The sequence below is a fragment of the Xiphophorus couchianus genome, chromosome 19 (genome assembly GCF_001444195.1).
Source record: "Xiphophorus couchianus chromosome 19, X_couchianus-1.0, whole genome shotgun sequence".
NCBI classification, from domain to species: Eukaryota; Metazoa; Chordata; class Actinopteri; order Cyprinodontiformes; family Poeciliidae; genus Xiphophorus; species Xiphophorus couchianus.
In genome coordinates, this window is record NC_040246.1 from 13,050,659 (window position 1) to 13,071,528 (window position 20,870).

Consider the following 20,870-nt stretch of genomic DNA (forward strand, 5'->3'; position numbering starts at 1 on the left):
GGACCTTCTTGCTGCAAGGCAACAGTGCTACCAACTGCACCACTGTGCAGCCTATTGCAGCTTTTATTAAAATAAATTATGCATTTTAAATCTGTATTGAATTAATGTGCTGATCGTCACAAATATAAGCATGTAGAATAAGAGTTTACACTAAGGGTCCAGGTGGGTTTAGTCACCAGGGAGTGATTAAATGTTTCAGAGGGAATCCTCAAGTTGGCATGCATTACCTTGTTTTTACCAGTAGGTGGTAATAAAGCCCTGCCTTTCAAATCACATGCTCCTCCCAGCTCCTAATGGGGGAAAGCCTCACTATGAAACTAACCACCATAAATGGATAATTTTCTTCATTCTTGTCACAGTAACTGTTGTTAAATGGCGTCACACAATTACACAATACTCACAGTAATATTTTAACACTTTATTGCTTTGGAATAAGCTGTTCACACTAGTTACATATTGACATTATTTTACAGTGCAGCATCCAAAATTTGGCACATAAATCTTTGGCAACAGACATGTAGCAACAACAGCATGAATTAGTGAGGAAGCAGAAAGAAGTGTGATGGTGTTGAAACTGGATTTAAAGGCTTGTGTAAGCAAGTATTTGTCTTTGTCACGTTAGTAATTTTGTAATTCAGATCCCAGAGTACAAAATTTACACTGGCAGACTAAAAGGGTTTTCAGGTTGCATGTGGTCATAATGATCATTTTAGACCTGACAAAACCCTTGCTTCAGTCAGAGTTATTCAGTACTAATCTCTACTATGTAATCTGAAGGCACTTTACATATTAGACAGATACAATTCAAAGAAATCAAATCAATCATAAAGATGGGTTAAAATTCAGATGCTGATTCATACTGAGTTGCTTCATTGCAGTCAAATTCCCTTTTGTGACACAAACTGGTCAAAGGTTATCTATCAAAGTAAGGCCAGCAATTTCCATTGCATTATTGACTTCACATCAGCTCTTCCTCTTGAGCCATGAGGTGATAGTGGATGGTAGACTGCACTGTATTATTAACTTTGCAGCAATCTCTCATCCTGAGCAAGCATTTGGTAATAGTGGAAAGGAATAACTCCCTTTTAACAGGAAGAAGCCTCAAGGCTCTAAAAGAACCCAGATATGTAATGTAGAGCAATGGCATCTCCAAAGTGCACATCCGCAGAGTACCATGGCGTCCAGTAAATATTGCATTTTGCACATAAAAAAGCAAAAGGCAAAACATATAGACAATTAAAACCATATGTAGAGGGAAAACTGCTTTTAGAGTTCTTTTAGTATACAGTACCAGTGTGGAGACACTTACAGTAACATAGCATCCTCCACAAAAGAATGCTTGGAAAAAAAGATATTCAATGCTTTTGAACATTGAAGGGCATGTTTCAACATGTACCAGTGCCGGAAAGCCTTAATACCTACTAATAAATATAAAAAGTCGCAATCTGCCTATCCACAATTTTCCAAAGCACTGTGGATTTAATTTATAAATTAAATAGTTTTATTTAATTTATAAATGAAAAAATTTCAAAAGCAAAATTTTTGACACATTTAGAGCCTTTAGATTAATCTTAATGGGAGGCTTAATTCTTCTGAAGACTTCCTCATCACTGCTCTCTTCGACAATTCTGTTCTGTACTGTCCAACAGATGACTTTATTATTCTTCAACTTGTTTTTGGACTGCCTTCTGTTTGCTTTCTGATATTTTAGGGAACTAAAGAAAAATGTATGTTTTTTGAATATCTTTTGGAAAGAAAATTTCAAAGAAAATTTCTAAAAGTCATGAAATAAGCCCTTTATTGATCATTCTCATTTTAAAAGATAAATATCTAAGAAATCGCTAAGTGTAAGTAATTTTTGGATCCTTTGTTTGTCTTCAACTATTGGTCATATATTTTGTATAGTGCACTTCCTTGATTTTATTACAAGAGCCAGTAGCTGTTAAAGCACACAACGCAGGTAATAACCCGTTGTTTTGACCTTTTCCAGAATAATTATATCTGGACCAAAATGCCAAGTTGCCTATTAACTATCAACTATTGCCACCATTTGGCAGAACTGGTGGAAGTTATAAAAAATTTGTACATTCTTCAAAATATTCCCCGTCTATCGCCTCAGCATCTCATGCGATCACATCTCAAAGTGATGGTAGATGCTCTCCACATAACCCAGCACCCTCTGCCAGTCAGGCCCACCAGCTCGCAGCATCTCATCTGCTGTCTGTTGGAGAAATATTTCAGATACATTTACCAGCTAGAACACAAACCAAATGTACGTTGTGCATGGAATAAAGGAAGCGACCTTTACCAGTGATGGGGAAATCCCCACAGCCTCTCCTGTTTTGAATGCCAGGCTGAGATTTTCTCGCTAAAAAAGGGACAACTTGTTAAGTTAAGTTGAACATGAACAATAGCTTGGTCTTATCCGCAATACCAACAATGTGTGCATTTTGTACCTTGTTCTCAGGACTAAGGCTGCTGTAAGGGACGTGTGAAGGGAGGTAGGTGTGATAGACAGCACAGAATGCAAGGCCATCTGCCCAGCTGCTGCTGAAGTTTGTGATGTCAATATTCTGAATGAAGAGGAAAGGTTCATTTAACCTACAAATGTCACTCAACTCAGACAATAAAGAAGCGTTCCATATTTTACAATCGTATTGTTTCAAATCAATATAGGATAGGATTTTTCCGCTATTTGCATCTTGACTTGAATGCAGCATGAATGCCCATGTGAACTATTTGCTTGAAAATATATTTGGATTGATTTGTTGAGATCTAAGGCTCTAGTGATACAGAAAGGTATTGAAGGCTTGATGTCCTTTGAGTTTTGTTTGTTTTCACTTATGTAACATTTTGTGTTTTAGTGACTTCTTGTGTTTTTGCATTTTTGGTTACTCTTTCTTTTGTTATCCAGTTGGTAATTTAATGAGTTCATCTTCTTTAGTTAACTCTAGTGTGTTTCCCAGTAGGATTTTCATATTGTTTTAGTTATTCTGCACCAAAATATCATCAGCTCAATCAAGATCCTGGCTTTCCTCCATCAGCTGCAAAGTGTTACTAATCAAACACCTGCTCCGTGGTCAGTAATCAATGCCCTAGCTTAAATGCATCCCATTAAGTCAGCTCCCTTCCATATTCACCTATTTGAACTGCTTTATATGGTTTTCCTTTACATCCCCCATTAAAACATAATTTGATACCACCTGCCTATTTCCTGTTAGTTGTTAGATCCTCATTCCAATCACATATCAGACTCCATGCAATTAAAAATATATGTAAACTGTATGACAGCTAAAAACAAGCTTCATGTAGCCCTTTATAATTAAATTTCAGTCATCAATAATATGGATTTATATTGAATTTAAATCAGCTTAACATTAGTGGCATGCATTAAGTTTAGTACCAATTACAGTTTTTAGTTCCTATTTCTTTTCATTCCCATCTATCTTTATGGTCACTGAGGATAAAGGCCTTCAAATACTCTGTATTTTCGTTGGGTTGTCACCCAACTAAAAGCAATTCCAGTCCAAGAACTGGAAGACATTCTTTAGTTCAGTGTTTCCCAGCCCTGGTCCTCAAGGCACACTGCCCTGCATGTTTTAGGTATTTCCTTGCTTCAGTCCAGCTGATTTCTATTGATGACTGATTAACAGGCGTTTGTTGAACTGCAATCAGTTGAATCAGGCACGTTAAAGCAGGGAAACCTCTAACATGTAGGACAGTGTGCCTTGAGGACCAGGGTTGGGAAACACTACTTTAGTTATTGCTTGAAATGTGGAAAGCCGAGACAATGTGCTAACAGTAATCTAGCTGTACTTTAAAGCATTTATTGTTTAAAATATACTAACAGTGTTTTCAACCTGTGGAAAGTGGACCATGTGTTTACCACATTTGGAATCCACAAAACACTAAACTGATTCTTGAGTCACCTTGTATCCTTGGGTTCTGCTCTGACACCAGCGGAGCAGCGAGTTTCTCTTTGAGCCTCCATGGCGACGTAGCAGTAGGTTGAAACCATCCTGGGACCTGACAGCAAGATAAAGAAAAAAGATCTATGAGCTGAACTTTTTGGTTTTCTTGTCTTTGTACAGCATTTTAAAAAAGGCAGGAAATTTCAGTAAAAAGTCATTTGCAGCAGGGGGCGTTTGTTGTCCTTAAAATGGAGACTTCACCAGACAAATTGGATGAAAAGAAACAAAATAACTTTAACAGGATGTGGCAATTCCATTGGCCTTGATGTCAGAGGAGCATGTGGCTAAGTGTGTGGACTCACTTTGTGGGTGGCAGCTCGGTGAGGGCTGAGTTGTATTTATTTAGAGACTCTTCACGTTTTCCTGCAAAGAAAACAACAGGATTTATAAAATCTCTCATCAGCAGTAACCATTTTTTTAAAATATACTATAAAATATAACACCTTTATTATGTGCTCTGATCAAGTGGTCCTCAAAACAGCTGGTAAATAATTTACCCACACAGAAAAAAACAAACATTCTATTGATCAATTTATCTGTAAAATCTTAAAGAACATTATGTCAACCTTCTAAAATATCACATGATGTAAAGTAAAGCAATGCATTGACAAGACAAGATTTACTTTCAAATACATGACACACACACAAAGGTATCAGAATTGATTTGACCCTGTGCTTTTAATCTTTCTTGTCCTTTAAATTCCCTTTATCTTCTACTTGAGAGGGAAAAAACAGAAAACGTCCTTTTGGTATATAGTGTTGCTGCACAGTGTTTGCTTTAAAACTTCTATTTTCTCATAGACCAGCAAAAAAAAGATGTCCATTTATGCCCAGTGTTTGTTACATTTAATTGTTGAACTAAAACAATTAAAATGTATTTATTGTATTTAATTTAAACAAACTGATTCTTACACATTGTGGTCACGTGTTGTTCAATGGATTCCAATGCCTTTGACAATACAGGAAACACAATTTAATCACCAGCTAATCCAGGTTACTGGGTTTTTCCGGACATGCCAAAAAACGTTCTGTACCATGAGTCAAAACTCTAAGACACCTGGGTCGGACCCATATTTGAAGGCCGAATATAGGCCCTCAATTTCCACATCTATCAGTGCAGCTGTCCGAGGTTGGATTCTAGACTTTGGGATCTTTGTTGCAGGTCTTCTCTCCTCTTTTTCTCTCTACCTATTTCCAATCTGATCTGCTGCAAATAAAGGCTAATGCCAGAACAACCTTTAAAATGAGACACCTTATATTCTGCACCAATGAATCTTCATGCAGGTACTCCTGAAACATCACAGTAATTATCCTATAATAAGATAACAATATCTCATGCTATGCTACATCTGCACTGACAAACATTCACTTACCGCAGCATGTTGATTGGTTGGAGCAGCTTCAACAACCAGCAGTTCCAAACATTTAACAACTTTTGATTATTTCCAATAGTTACTATGCCATTTGGGGGAACTCAAAGAACATTGACTTTTTATCTCATGATGGTAAAAGTAACTGTGTCCTGAAGAAAGTCAACACTGTAGATTGAGAGTTTCTTTCCAAATTCATACACAACCTACTATTAAAAATACACGTTTTTTCCTCCTAACTCCCGATGGTGTCAATATGGGCCAGCAACAGCCTAATTGTGCATCTCCAATCATCAAATTTAATGTAAATGTGCTTGAAAAAGTCAAAATCAGTAAATGTCTTCTGATTTGAAATTTCACCTGAAAAATGATGCAAGCACATTGTTAACCAATAGTAACCAGCCATTTTGCTTAGTAATCTCCAAACAGAGTCCTCCTTTAAAAAAATCAAAGCATTTTGCAACTGAGACAATTTCCACCTCCCACAGTAAAATGTGGATCAATGTTTTGGTCAAGCCCCAGCTATCAACTTTGACCAATGTCTCTTTCCTAACTGAAGAAAAAGCATCACTACAGCACAATGCCATTAAATTATGAAGGCCACAGAATGCACCAAATTTTACTAAAAGTTATAAGAGCAAATGGATAATTAAAATGCTCACTACACTTTGAAGTTGTTTATTTCCAAAACCTTTTTAAAGTATATTTCTTTTTCCTTCTAATTTACAATTATGCACTGCTTTGTACTGATGTATCACAAAACAATCCCTATAATTGAATTTCGTAGTTGAAAAGGGACACAATGTTCAAGGGGTTTAAAGAACTTGCAATGAGATGACAAAAGCTAATATGAACAAAGATGAAGAGTAAAACCCCACGAACCACAATCAGTGTGTGCAGAAGTTTTATAGAGAAACTAACCAGCATCACTGGAAAACTTGCCATCTTGCCAATCTAGACTTTTTCTTCCTCTTAGTTGCCCCAAGTTCTAGAAAACAAAACTTGTTTTAACTGACAGCATAGATAAGGGTGAACTGAACTTTAAATGTAAAGTAATTAAAATGATTTTTTTGCCCAGAGCTTGTATCTCACCCTGTTGGTTGACCCCAGTGTTGAAGTGGAGTTAATCTGGAAGGTTCCATTCTGGTTGGCAGCATTGTCTGAAGACGCAGGCAATCTAGACAGGCTTCTAACACATAATAACAGACTTTAATACCTAGCAATTTTTCACTGGACAGTTGTTTCTCTCAGATCCAGCTTTGGATTAATCTGATGAGGCTGTCCTCATGTGGTCCCACGAATTTCTGTGGAAACAAATTCAGAAGAAACATTCCACCTCAACATGGTAATTGTTATCCTTCTTTGTATGCCAAAGATAATAATTGCAAAAGACACAACAGTGTTGTTCAGAAAAGTCTATCAAATTACACACAACAATTGCACCAAGTGCAAATATATTTCCAGATTTTGGTCATTTTAAAGAGAGCAGTGGGCTTAAGAGTTTGTCTCACCTTGACCTCTCTGAAGTTGTTACCCTTCGTGAATTACTGGACTGAACATCTGGTCCATCCTGATCCTCATTGGTCACATTTCTCAGGGAACTTCTAGTCATACCTTTAGAGTCTATTATTGAATCGTCCTCAACAACATTCTTCACTACGAGATTCTGACTCTTACTTTCCATCCTTTCTCCCCCAAGCCTGCACAATCCCCTGACCCTGCCCCGATTGGTCCCCTCTTTGCTTTCAGAGACGTTGGATTCTCCATTGGATCTCTTTAGCTCCTGTCGTGTGTGAACTTCAATTTTGTCTTGAACCTCGGTAAAAACAGACAGTTTTTGTCTGGTTTCCTTTAGTTCTCCTTGTAGAGTGACGAGCTGATTTTCAGCCTCTTTCTGTCTCTGCTGAGCAGCAGTCAGCTCCATCTGAATTTCCTTGTGGGCCATTCTTAACACCGTAAGCTCCTCTTCTGCCTCGGCTTTCAGGCGGTCAGCCACTGACACGGCCACCTGAAAGTCTGCCTGGAACTGCAGCCATTCCCCACGTTCTGTCTGAAGGGAAATAGTTGGCATTATTTAAAAAGTGACATTTCATCTAATTTTAAAAACATGACAGAGATTTTTAATGCACTAGTGATCTATAATTAATAAAAATATCCAAATGTTTGCCCCCCAAAAAGATCAGCTTTTTTAAGGTTAGTGATCAGCCAGACATCTCTAATAGGTGCACCTCCAGGGATTTCCTTGGTTCAGCACATGTGATTTCAATTGATGGCTGATAAACAAACTTTTGCTGAACTACAATCATCTGAACCCAATATGTTAAAGCAGAGAAACATCTAAAATCTGCAGGCCAGTGCCTTGAGGACCAGGGTTAGGAAACACTGAATTAGAGGATGAAAGGAGGTGGCTGCTGGTTGTTCTTCATATGAATATAAAGTCTATACAGTACCTTTAGCCTTCTGTGTTCATTGTGTTTTCCCATGTGCTTTTTACACTTTGCTAATGCTTACTTTATTCTACCTCTTAATGTTACCGTCTATATCTCATCCTTTGTAATTAGTCCGGGAGTCCACAATGTATATCTCTGACAAACATTACTTGAGCCAATAGCTAATTTCCTTCCTGAGGAATTAACAACGCAACACTCTTCAGTGTAGCAATTGCTACTGAGTAAGGAAGACTTAGCTGCATTCACCACGACTCAGCTGTTTAAAAAATGAAGGAAACACAGGAAACAAAAAAGAAGACTGGGTGGTCTCATCTAGTAGAAGCCAAATATGTCAGACACCAGGAAGCTAAGTGTACTGGGGAAAATTGGTTTCATCTTTTTAAAAACTACATTTCTGTCAGAGATTGTTGGTAGTACAGATTTCAGCTTTTATGTAAGAGTCAGCTTATTTCCTACATAAACTACGTCCTACATGTGTATCGTCTGTTCTGAAGCTGGCACATTTATATCAAATTAGGTTGTGAAAAGGAGCAATCAAATATCCATTTGGCCCACACAAGTTAAACCAAACTAAACAGCAAGTCTCAGCATGTTGAAAGGAGTGGAGCTCCAAGTCACTTCTAAAGAAGCGTAACTAAATGGGTCAGAAGTGTTTAACTTTTTCTTTTTCACACCAGTCTTGTATTGTGAAACTGCATTCTATGTCTCAACTCCTTGGGCTGTGATCCAAAGATGTTCTTTTGTTTTGTTTTTACATATGAGCAATATATTTCTGAGTAAGATTCTCATCAAACTGACTCTGTTTCGCAACTTCAAGGATGACAGAAAAAAGGTTTGTGCACATCTGAGGCTAGCATACTGAAATAAAGGGGGAAAAGCAAACATCAAACAAACAGGGATCAAAAGAGGAAATCTGAACCAGCAAAGCCAAGAGGTAACCGATAACAGACTATTGTGAAAGTCAAGGCAATGATTACTGTAAGACGAAACGCTAAAGGATATGGGGAGGGAAAGCAAAAATAAAAGTGTTTTAAATCACACATGTTTAAAGCAGAGCTACGTGAGCCAGGGAATTGAGACTGAGAAGCAGAGGAGCTGGGAAGGTTGGGGAATTAAATGAAGAATGGATGGAGATGTGAGGAGGAGGGGAAGTCTGAGCCAACACGTTCCCTCATCTGACCAGTGACTCCAGACCGCAGCTGGGCTTGATTACACTGAATGCGCATACACACACACACATAATATTATATTCCTTTTCCTCACTCCCACACATACACCCCTCTTTTTGTTCCACCTCAACATCAAACCTCACTGTTAACTTTACTGAAAACATTAAATGAAAAGAAACATGGTGTTTCCTGTTTGAAACTGTGCAAGTTGTGAATTAAGGAAGTCCTAACCCCCACCGCTGTTTTTCAACGCTCGGGTCTGTGCAGAGTATTTCTTATCTGAATGTGGATGCACCAACTAGAGCATGTCTGTTTAAGGAAACAGGAAGGGGTGCTCCTCAGTTCATACTAAGATAACAGTGTGGAATTACACACAAACTGACCCAGTCCCAAAAGGCCTGACCTCATGGTCCCCTGCAAGACCAGATGAGGTATCCAACCTTGACAGGGACAAATGTACATCTATGCCTGTCTCCAGGCACAGCTGAAATCCTGACTGATCCTGGGAAAGGTCCAGCACACTTGGAAATGTCCTCTGAGTATGTTCCACCCATCTATCCCTTGTTCACCTCCACACCCAGTTTTAAGAAAACCTTCTTGAGAGAACTATCCCAACTGCGTAATGTTTCTTTTCTTCCGTTTTCTACTTTTCCACAGCCTGTAATGTGAATTCAGAGTGCTTGGAAAGCTCTTGAGATGTAGTGCCTGACAATCGGAAAATATCTTTTAAAACATTTTGTCACAGTAGAATTAGAAGAAAAACACAAGTTTTGTGTCTATTTTCCTACAGTATTTTTAAATCACTTTTTAAAGAGTTTAAGTAGGAAAATGTATTGAGCTGTGCTCCCAACTGATTATTTCCTATTTCGTGCACAACTGCTACTTCCAACTCCACTGTGTTGAAAATGTTAACAAGTATTTTCCTTGGTATTGATATTGAGTTTTTAATCTAAGTATCGCAACACTGCAATCTCTACTTTGAATCATGGTGGCGGCAGCATTATGCTGAGGAGATGGTTTTCTTCAGTACGGACAAGGAAGTTGGTCAGAGTGGCTCCAGAATATTTGGGACTGAAGCAGTGGTTTACTTTCCAGCAGGACAATGACCCTAAACATATAGCCAGAGAATGACTTAAATCAAACCTTATTCATGCGTCATCAAAGTAAATTAACTGAAAATCTATGGCAAGATTTTCAACTAATGTTCACTCTCCATCCAATCTGACAAAGTTTTAGCTATTTTGCTAAGAAGATGGACTAGTTTGAGTTTCTTGACACTCAAAGTTGTTGAGAGTCTGACCCCCAAAATACCTCCACTTTAAATGGCAAATGACACACTAGGGTTAATCACATTGACATATTGTAATAAATTTTGAGAAAGAAATACGCTTTTTATTTATGTACTAATATATACATTTATAGATACCAATGGCACAAGTTCTACAAACAACTCTACTTGAGGGGAGCCAAAGCCTGCAGATGCAATCACCAGTGAGCGACACTACAAATCTAGCAGAAAATGAACAAAATCCTAGCTGGTGCACAGTCTTCTTTGAACACGTGACTAGCCTGCATGACCTCCATGTGCAGGGGCCCTTTTTAAGGCTTGTTTGCAGGAGCAGTCTAGCGAGCAGAGAAAAGAGAACCAGCAGATCATTTCTGAAAATCTCCAGCAGCGTTCACCTGGAACTGATTCCGAAGAACGGCTTTGAGAAGGTATAACGGGAATACAGATTCACCCAGCTACCCACGCGGTAACACATACATACACGTACATGCAATGAATAAGCTGATTCCGCCTTTGCTAGTTAAGACAACTGAAAACCATAAGCACAGATGGTGCTCTGCTGCTAGAAGTGCATAGGGAAAGCATTCTGACTCTTGGATAGACAGAGCATGACAGGAAGACTTTTGAAAGTGGCAAAGAGAAAGCACATAGAAGAACCTTGCTGTAAAAGGAAGAATAGTAGGGTACTTAAACTGAATAAAAAAAGGGTTAAGAAATCTGGCCAGATATGGTGAAGAAAAATTCAAAGTTGAGCTCAGATAAAAGAATAAAATGAATGAGGGGAGAAGGTGAGACAATGTAGGAGAGGAAGCGTGAGATGAGTCAGGAAGGAGTACTGCTGCAAAAGTGATAATAAAACTATGCGGATTCGTGCTCTGTTTGTATTTTATTTACTTCAAACAGGCACAAAATAATCTTAAGGCTTCTATAAACAAGTGTTCATGCCCCGGGACCTCTTTTCCACTTTGTCACTTTACAACCACAAACTTTAATATGTTTTATTCAAATTGAGCTTCGCAGCATCTCCAGAGTCATTGGGAGTCTCTGATTAAAGTGCTCCTTGTGGGATCAGTCAGTTTACTACTGGAATTGTCACACCATGCACTGCTTTGTGTTTGTCTATTAAATATCCCAAATTAAAAAAACAGTGACATTTGTGATGGTAATGTGACAAAATGGCAATGAAGTTCAATGCACTGTAGACACAAAAACACTTGTGCCGTGCAAGGGCACAAGTGGTTTTTTCTTTTGGTTTGTTTTTTCAAAGCAAGGGAAAAAAACGGGGAAAAAAAATTGGCTTTGTAAAAATCTGTGTGTATTTTCCTATGGGACACAAACAACAACATACTCAGTCAGTTACACTGCAGAGCGCAACCCCCTCCACCTCACAGCAGAGCACAGAACAAAACAGGTTTTGTCTCCTAAACAACTGAATGTGAACCCCCACTCTCTACATAGCAGTTCCATTTTCCGCAAAAAGAGAATCCCAGGCCTTCAGAGAAGAGGGTTTAATAAGAGGAGCTCTGCTTGCTCATATCGCTCTGCTGAGGGCTCATGTAAACACAAGTGCTGAGCTGCCCCATTTCCACGACATGTTGGCCCCCTCTCAGTACTGTAGTTCAGTTTTTCTAAGGTTTCCTGACCTGTGTGAGTCTGATATTACTAAGACCCTTATTAGAATGTGGGAAAGTTTACAAGAGATTGAAGAAATGATAGCGAAAGCTTGGAGTGAATAAACTGTTCACATCAGTGAGGACTGGACTACAGGAGAAACAATCTATACATGTAGACTGTGTCAGATTTTTAATTACAGATTATGGAACAACATAATCTACGGCAGATGAAGTAGGTGCACTTTAGGTCACATCCAGCTGTTCTAATCTGAGGCAGAGCTAGAGGAAACTAAGAGCATCTGCCCACAGAGCTCATAAGGGAGGGAAAGGCATTAGAATTGAGTGACTGACAGGAAATTACCAAAGAATATCATCATCCTCATGAAAACACATAAAGCTTTAGCAGTAGAATAGAAGAATTCTCAAAAGAATTCAATTTTATTCTCATTGTACTCAGGTCATTCAAGTTGGGAATGTTTTTAAAATAGTTGAGTGTTTGGGAGGAAATGTTACTTTGAAGTTGAGACTTTTAACTTTTTACATCAAAGTGGGGCACAACTGCCAACATTATCTCATGTAAGGTGATTTCAGATTATTTCTCTCTCTTTCTATCTCTCTCTTTCTCTCTGGCCTCTGAGGACAAGCAGAGGACAGGAAAAGCTTTAATGAACAAGGCTGCAGCTCCCAGCAGGCAGAGTGGGGCTCATTCCAAAGTCTATTGTGGTTTGGGAGCTGGGAAGTGATAGAATGTGTGTGTCGGTGTTATCTCACAGCTGAAGGGTTATAGCAACCAGCCTGGCTTGTGGATAACTTCCTGTTTACTTAAGAAAAGTAATTTATCAAATGTGCTGGGGAAAACAAGATTACTGATATCAAGCATGTTCCATGTTAATAGAAATATTAGAAATGCATTTACTATGAGAACTGCAATTTTACCTGCTGTAAAGGCAAACTATAATTCATGAATGATAGAAATATATGTCAGTACAGCCCTAATATGACTATTCATGACTAGTCAAAACTCACAGTGGTGCCTAGCTATGTAACCACATAGCTCAAAACTCACAAGGAAAGCTATTGCTTACCTGCAAAGTAGTCTTTAAACTTTTCACTTCAGTAAGCAGTTGCTTTAGTATCTCTGAGGTGAAAACAAAAATTATGAGAAAGAACATGCAAATCAAACAGGAAACGTGTCAAAGAAAACTTCTGCAGCTCAGAATCACTTTGTATTAACTACAGGATGCGAAGCTTTGACCAACTAAGACAATTCTTGCCTGTTGTGTTTGTGGTCCCATCCTTTCTGTCTGTAACACCCAGTGTAGTCCGGCACTCCTCCAGCAGTTTTGCTAGTTCTTTGCTTTGTTTGTCTTTGTCTTCATTACCCGGCAGAAGGGACTCATTCAGACTACTGTTTCTTTCTTTCTTGCTCTGCTCCACAGAGCTGGTGGAAGGTGGCGCGCTGCACACCGACGAAGGACTCTTTATAGGACTAACCGCCACACTCTTCACTTGGGAGCCTGAAGTTCTGGATGTAGGGGTCGGTAGGCCGCCATTTCTCCCTGAAGAAGCTTGCCCTTTGCCTGCCAAAATACTGCCAGTTTTCTTGAGAACAGGGCTCACTGCAGGACTGACTGCAGAGCTGCTTGGGCCACCTGGTGGAGGAGGCTTCCAGTCAGGAGGGGGGATAGGGCTCTTTGGAGAGCATTGGTGTGGTTTCTTCCCACTCAAAGTGATAGTTGCAGCTGGTGATGGGGATAAAGTAGGTGATGTGGCAGGAAGTGGAAGTTGGGGAATGCTGCTCTGAGGAGATGAAGGTGGAGTGTGGAAACTCTCCAAAGGTGCCCCTAGGAATAAAAATCAATTAATGAAAAGAGACCAGTTCTAAGTCCAATTGAGAATCTGTGCCATGAATTGGTATTGTTGTCAGAGCTGCCAACTATGGAGTCTGATAACACTTGAGTTTTTCTGCAAAGAACAGGAAAGGATTTCAGCACAAACATATCTGGTGGTGACATAACCCCAAAGATCTTCAGCTGTAATTATAGCAAAAGAGCAAAGCATGTACAGTTTTCATGCTACTCCACAATATGGTGGTTAGGGTTACACAAAAAAAAATTGAGAAATGTTCCAAGGGGTATAAATCCTAAAACAGTATTTTTAAAACAATTGAACGTGGAAGAGCCTGCAAGCATCATATTTTATGATCCGCAGCTGCAAGACACAACAAAATCAACAAAAAAAGCTCAATTGAAGCCAGAGTTAGGAAAATAAGCATTTAGTCGTCGCTAGTCTTGCTTGTTGACACTGAAAACAATATTCAGTGGGATGGCTCTCGCAAAACACCCAGGCTATAATCATGGAGTCAAATGCTGCAACGTTCATTTCCCACATTAAATAACACAGGGGGTGACATTTTGAGCATTGCAGCATTGGGCTTCCAATAAATTATCAGGTTAGGCACAAAAGCAGACATTATTTTCTCTTTCTGGGTTCAGCAATAATTATACCTTAACCAATAATAGGAAAAGGAGAGAACAGTGTTTTCTTTTCTCTCTTTCCCATGTTTGGGCAGTCGCTGCTTGACTAGCAAAGGGATTGTTTTTTTCTAAAGTGATGTAAGAGCTGCATTTGAACATTTGTAAAGTTATGCACCACCTGCTGCAAGGAAAAAACTCACTCATGAAGAATGACAGGATTGTCTAATAAAAATCTAATGCTTTTTTATCTTCCATTCCAGCTCTAAATATGCTCTCTCACTCATGTGTATGGGTGGTAAAGTGACTGAATAAGGTAGGATCTGAGTTATTTTAACAAAGTTCGTTTGTGTGTGTGAGGGTGTGTGAGGGCGTGTGCATGCGTGTGTGTGTCAGACAGTATTAGGCCTCCTATGATTAATCCGCTGCCCTTGCAGTGAGCAGGGGAATTCTGCCGATTCATCACAGCTGGCTCGGCAGGCCCAGGACGAATCACACAGGGACGCAAGGAGAATGACCACTCACTGAGCAACACGAAGGAAGGCTGCCAAGATTCCTGCAGCCACACACATACAGCCTTTGCCTTTCCTTTCCTTTTGTTGCCTTCAGTTTCACAATCACGACCAAGCCACCTTTTGGGAAAATTTGTGTAGTTTTTCTTCTCTTCTCCTTTTCCTTATTAGATACATTTTACTTTCTATATTACAAAAATGTTTTAAACATGATAGAAAAAAAGGGTTGAGTGGATCAAATCATCATTTACACCACCCCAAAATGAACCACTTTCCAAAAAAGGAGCTAGAGTTCAGTTCACCATTAGTTTTAATGCACCCTAAAATGGTTTCCGACTGTTAGGATTTCTGTTTCTTTCTTTTTTTAATTTACCAATATTTACACACAGGCTGCCTATTTACAGTACAATATTCATGATGATTCCACAGAAATAGGTTTTTCTGTGGAACATAACTCTATTTTTTTTGTAGAGCATATTATTCAAAAGAAATTGCAGCTTAGGAATCTGAAATGTGCAAGTGCAATGCTGCTTCCCATGCCATTGGTTATTAGCACTTCTAAATTGCAATGTAGCCAATTTACACCTGCCATTATTTTCTTTGATGATGACTGGCTCTTCCCTCAATAGTAAAATATAAGGGACAGATAGTAACTTCTGCAGTAGTGCTGACAGTTTCTATTATACATATTCAGTTAAGGTATTTATTTTGAACTATCAAAATAAAAAGGTGTTCTTAGAGGAGGTAACTTTGCAGATATGGGCTATTCACATTCAGCTGAGGTTCCTAACCCCTGCAATTACCAGAGGTCTACGCTATCTACAGTATCTCTCCAGCTAAAAAAAAAACATGAGTTACACTGAACAGGCAAATTGATTTTAGTTCTGAGTATATCTAGCTTGTGCTTTTGAGGACAGAGAGTATGGGTTAGCAAGTGGGGGGGCAGCAAGTGGATACCCAGGACACCAATCTTGCTACAGCTGCCCCTGATGAAAGCTGCATTTGGTGTGCTGACCTACCTGTGTTCCCATGGTTGTCCTTGGTGGAAAAGTTGCCCATCTTGCATTAACAGAGATTGGGCTGGGGAAGCGGCCTTGCAGGTACTTGTTGCTCTTGGTCCAGACCAGAGCTTAGGTGACCTGCACACATCCAGTAATTTGTCAGGTGAGGTCATGCAGCAGCAAAGAGGCTCCTAAAAGTGTGTTTACACGGCGTTAATAACGGACATTCGCCTGTTAAGAAAATCACAATGTTTACATAAGGAAGCTAAATTATAGTAGCTGCTTGGGTGAAGTACTGAATTGAATTTAGACGGTCTAGTTTAGTCTAGTCTAGAGAGAGATCAAAACAGAAAACAAAACAAGCTGATATGAGCTTCAAATTTCAGCAGAAGAAATGCGCTTAACAAGCAAACGCACCAATCCGAGCCACTGTACACTCAACTTGTCCGAGCTGAATAAAATCAAACATCTTAATTCTAAAAACCTCTTCTCTCAGCTCAGAATGTTTTCCCCCAATCGCAAAAAAGTGTATTCCTCCATATTAAAGCTGCTATTTGTAACATGAAACTAGATACAAACCTTTAAAAGTGAAATAAGTAATTCCAAGAATCTTCAGATCTGCTTAATAAGTCGTCCTTCTGCTTCTTCTGCTCCTTCCCGCTTTACTTTGTGTGTCTGAAGCGCTGCCCAACCAGAGGCGCTTCTTCTGCTGCTTTCTTCAGTGTAGAGACGCAAAGGCGGCTGCACTGATCCAGCCGCAGCTCTTGCCGTTCAAACTCAAACACAAGCAAGACTTTTCCCCTCTAAGTGTCGCCATGAGAGTAAACATTATAAAAAAAAATAAAAAAAAGGGGGAAAAGAAGAAAGACAAAGTTTCTATCCACGACACACTAAAAATATTTGTAAACTACATCACCTAAAAACAAGTCCACATGTCTGTCCACTGGAGGGCACAGTTAGGCTGTGCTAGTGGGGAAAAAGACAACCCTCTGGGAAGTTACGATCCGCCCTCATTTGTCCCTGGACCTGATGAAGCAGATGACCTACTGACCCACTGCACCACAGAGCTTCTGCTTTTATTATTTAAAGATTTATTATTTGAAAATTCTTTACAAACAAAATTTTTAAATATGGTTTTGAAAATTATTTACAAACAGAACTCTGAACACCTGTGGCTTTTGATTTTAAAGCCCCTGAGTTCGTAAAACTATTTTTTTTTGCCTAATATTATTGGAAGTTTTCTTAAACATAATATTTTTGTATGTAGTCCATGACTACTATTTGTCCTGGTGACAGATTCTTAAACCTATTAACAAATGTTAATAACAGAAAAAAATATCTGCGCCAGCATTAAGTAGAGCTCCAAACGCAATGTTGTTGTTGTTTTAACCAGTGATTGATTGCTCAATCACTGAACAATCAAGGAAAATCTAAATGTGGAATTTTGTATTAGAGTATCTACTGTGCAGTTTATTTATTTTAGTATTTATCTTAAAAACAAATTAGTGCATAATTGTGAAATTAAGAAAAGGGATATAGGGAATTCAAAACAACAAAACTCATGTCCTCACTGTGAGGAAATCTCAATTGTGAATAATATCAGCGGAGGTAATATGCTGCCGGAAGGATTTTCCTCATCAGGGTGATAGAAGCATACAGAGTTGAGATTAAATACAGGATTACCCTGTAAGAAAACCTATTAGAGGTCTTGAAAATTTTGAAGCGGGGTGTTGGTTCAGTTTCCAGCAGGCCAAAGTCCCTAAACATTCAGCCACATCTAAAATGCAACAGTTTATTTCAAAGCATTTGCATGTGTTTGAACGGCCTAGTTCAAGTCTAAACCTCAGTCCAATTTAGATTTTTTATTGTGACAAAAAACTGAATTATCCAAACATGTTTTGTCAGTATTCTACAGGTCACTGCAGATTATTTTCAAGGAGCACTTTTAGACTTTTCTCCCAAATTATAATGAAAAACTATACAAAAACCATGATAGTTATTTCCAAAGTTTTGCTCCAAGTTTTCCTTAATATTCAGTTTAGATGCTGTAATCTTTTGATCTTATTATGATAAGTCAATAAAGGTGCAGAAAATTTTAATATGACAAAATGAATACAAAGTACTTCTAGTCATCTTTTAAAATAGTTTAAAATTAATTCCTATATTTATATATATATATTTGAATATATATAATTCATGGTAGCTATATAACATGCAAACAGGTTTGACTTGTAAAAATAGTTTATATTATATATGATTTCTTTGTTTTAAAACTTTGTTGCTGACTACAGAATGTAAACATTTACATTTCTCCTCAACAATGTTGTCATATCTTTCTAACAATGAACAATTTTAGCACATTAGAAATATTCTCTTGCTTCCCAGCATCCCATCAAACCAAAACAACATGGATTGTAATTTAACTAAAAACATTTATTTCTTTATACAAAAAATAGAAAAATCCCACAAATGTTTGCAAAGGCTGTTCGACTAACATTTGTGACTAAAGCGCAACAGCAGAAGTGATCTTGTGCAACATGAATTTATTAAGTATGAACTTCTACAGACAACATCTCTCCTTTATTTAACAGAGCTGAACTACAGTTCACTTATAACTAAATGTGCACTGGTTTGTGACACACAGTAAGCTGACAGGATGAATATGATGCCTTCAATCATCCCCTGCATTTTTAATCCACCACAACACAATATGTCAGTATTCTGTAATAAGGTGCAGAAAACTGAGAGAAGCTTTGCTATGGTGGGGAGAGGAGCTTCTTCTCTCACTCTGATTGAGATCAATACGTTTCCAGAGGGCTCGGTGTGCAACGCTGCAGCATAGTGAGGATTTATCAAAGCCAGTCAGGTGCATTACACAGCCTTCAGCCCATGACCACAACAATTTCACAAATCCTCGGAGTGCAAAGCCTGAACATGGCACCCAAGTTCTGACTACTTTTTATCCTACAACAGGTAAAAAATGATTTGTCATACGTGTTACTGGTGGATTTTTCAAAATTTGTAACCATTATAATCACATTATGTAACTGTAAAAAAATGCTGTCCAGGGCAATTATTCAGCATCTGATGCCAGTTGGAGCTGTCAGTGTCCCCTGCTGAGTGGATTATGACCGTTTTGGTGGAAACCTGCTGCGCTATTCTGAAGAAGCACCACTAGGGCTTTAAGACACTTGCAACCTGCTGCAACTCGCCACTCATCAAATTTGGCAGACAGACAAGGTTGGCTCTTCAGATGGATAAAAAAAGACTGGTCAACTTTCTCACCATCAGTTCTTTTCAAAATTCATAAATGTTCTCAGAAGTTCCTCTGCACCTCTTGCCAAGACAGTGTAATCCTGTGCAACCAATAAGGCACAGCACACGTTCTCAACCACACTCAGTGTCTCGACAAATCTCAGGTCCCCTTTTCCCTTTATGTCTACACAATTAAAAACACCAACATTCATTTTTTAACTCTGCTTATGACTCAGAGAAATGGCGGACACTGCAGGGTGAACGGCACATTGTTTGGTCACATAGGAACTGCTTGAGTTCCTCAGGTCTTTGTCTCTCTAATTCCAGATTAGAATAATGAGCATGTGTTGATTTTCCACCAAGGTTAATCCCAGTAGGACAGTTTATCCTGAAGGAATCACCACTCTGCTTTGCCTGACTGCCAGCACCAAGGTCTCAGACACAAAACCCTGCAATCATAATCCTGCACAATGTAGCTGTGCATCCAGTTTACATTCTTGGATTTCATATTTTGAAACTGTTGTATCATTTGTCCTTCAGTAACACTCTCCATTGATAATATAGTCTGTGTTGTATGGACTACACCTGATCCATGTCAGAGAAAATACCATTGAAGTCATGGGCATCAATATGCTGCTTAAGCACTTACAAGTACTGTAGCTGTCTGCTTTGTAAGACTCAAAGAAAGAGGGGCAATGCCAAACTTGATGCTTTTTAAATACCACAACTTTAGAATAGGGAAAATATTTCAAAATTAAACAATCTGACTCGCTAAGTCAAACTCAACATGAGTCTGGGAAGTTCCAGCATCTGTAATATACTCATCCAGTCACTCTTACTAACAAGTGTCCTGTCAGTGCCTTAAAGTTTGAGTTATTGTTACATCTATTGCACTACGTAAGGAATTCCATGTCATTATGGTTTTATTTAGGGTAAGTCAGGTTACACTTACTCATATTCAGAGAGCACATGGGCCTCACTGCAGCTGCAACGGGCCAGCATAGCTACAATCTGAGATCTGAGGAAGTGTAGCTACAGGAACTTCACCTTCAATGCTTTATATTCTAACTTTATGACATAGTAGATGTTTTTTAGGGAAATTTCTGGCCCACAAAGGACGGAGGTGGGATCTCCTGGGAGTTGGGAGCTCGGCGGGTTACATCCAGGACACAGGTCCTATGTGTCGCAGCGCCAGGACTGCCGGCGTCAGTGTGCGTGCCAACCCAGTGCAGCACACGAGTGGAGGGCCTGTGATGAAGGGCCAACTGCCTGGAGCTGTAGCCACACATTCCGATCCCCACGGCCCCCAGCAGCATAGCCATACCAGGCATGGTCTTCTCAGCCGGAGGTGTCACAGGCATGTTATGGAACGCCTGGGTCTGACAGGAAAGAAAAAGCGACAGCTATCAGTTCTCCAACTAAACTAAACTGTGATTTTTCTCTTTAGAGAAAGAAAAGACTTGTCATTAGACACGAACAGTTTCATCTGTGCCGCTTTATGGGACACAAAGATGAGCAAATCATAAAAACTTAATCCTTTCCATAGCTGCTGTGTCACAGGCAGTTAGGAAGCAATTCTTGTGTTCACTCATCCACTGCTCATATCTGTGTACAATCCAATGAACTGTCACCATCCGGGTTTCTCAGTTGTTTGAGACATAAACAACCACCACAGTGCAAAAATAAAAGCCGTTCCACAATTACAGGCACAGCAGCTTGGAAATATCTCCTAATTGTGGATCATGAATGTATATTAAGATAGCGCTG

The 20,870-nt window shown here is 39.1% G+C and overlaps 1 protein-coding gene across 3 annotated transcripts; it reads right to left on the reverse strand.

The window, feature by feature from the left end:
* Positions 1-403: 403 nt before the first annotated feature.
* LOC114134129 (cytospin-A) lies at positions 404-16,932 on the reverse strand. 3 transcript variants are annotated; one of them, XM_028000461.1, is made up of 12 exons: positions 16,428-16,932; positions 15,867-15,986; positions 13,136-13,705; positions 12,947-12,999; positions 6,853-7,391; positions 6,434-6,527; positions 6,263-6,329; positions 4,274-4,334; positions 3,930-4,026; positions 2,457-2,573; positions 2,309-2,368; positions 404-2,221 (listed from the first exon to the last, which is right to left on the reverse strand). In XM_028000461.1, the coding sequence occupies exons 2-12, from the start codon at positions 15,904-15,906 to the stop codon at positions 2,132-2,134; spliced, it is 1,788 nt and encodes a 595-aa protein (XP_027856262.1). In that variant the 5' UTR covers positions 15,907-15,986; positions 16,428-16,932; the 3' UTR covers positions 404-2,131. The 3 variants fall into 3 exon arrangements, with proteins under 3 accessions (XP_027856262.1, XP_027856261.1, XP_027856260.1); XM_028000460.1 differs by having other exon boundaries at positions 6,434-6,530; positions 15,867-16,039; positions 16,428-16,930; XM_028000459.1 differs by having other exon boundaries at positions 6,434-6,530; positions 16,428-16,929.
* Between the last annotated feature and the right edge of the window lie 3,938 nt (positions 16,933-20,870).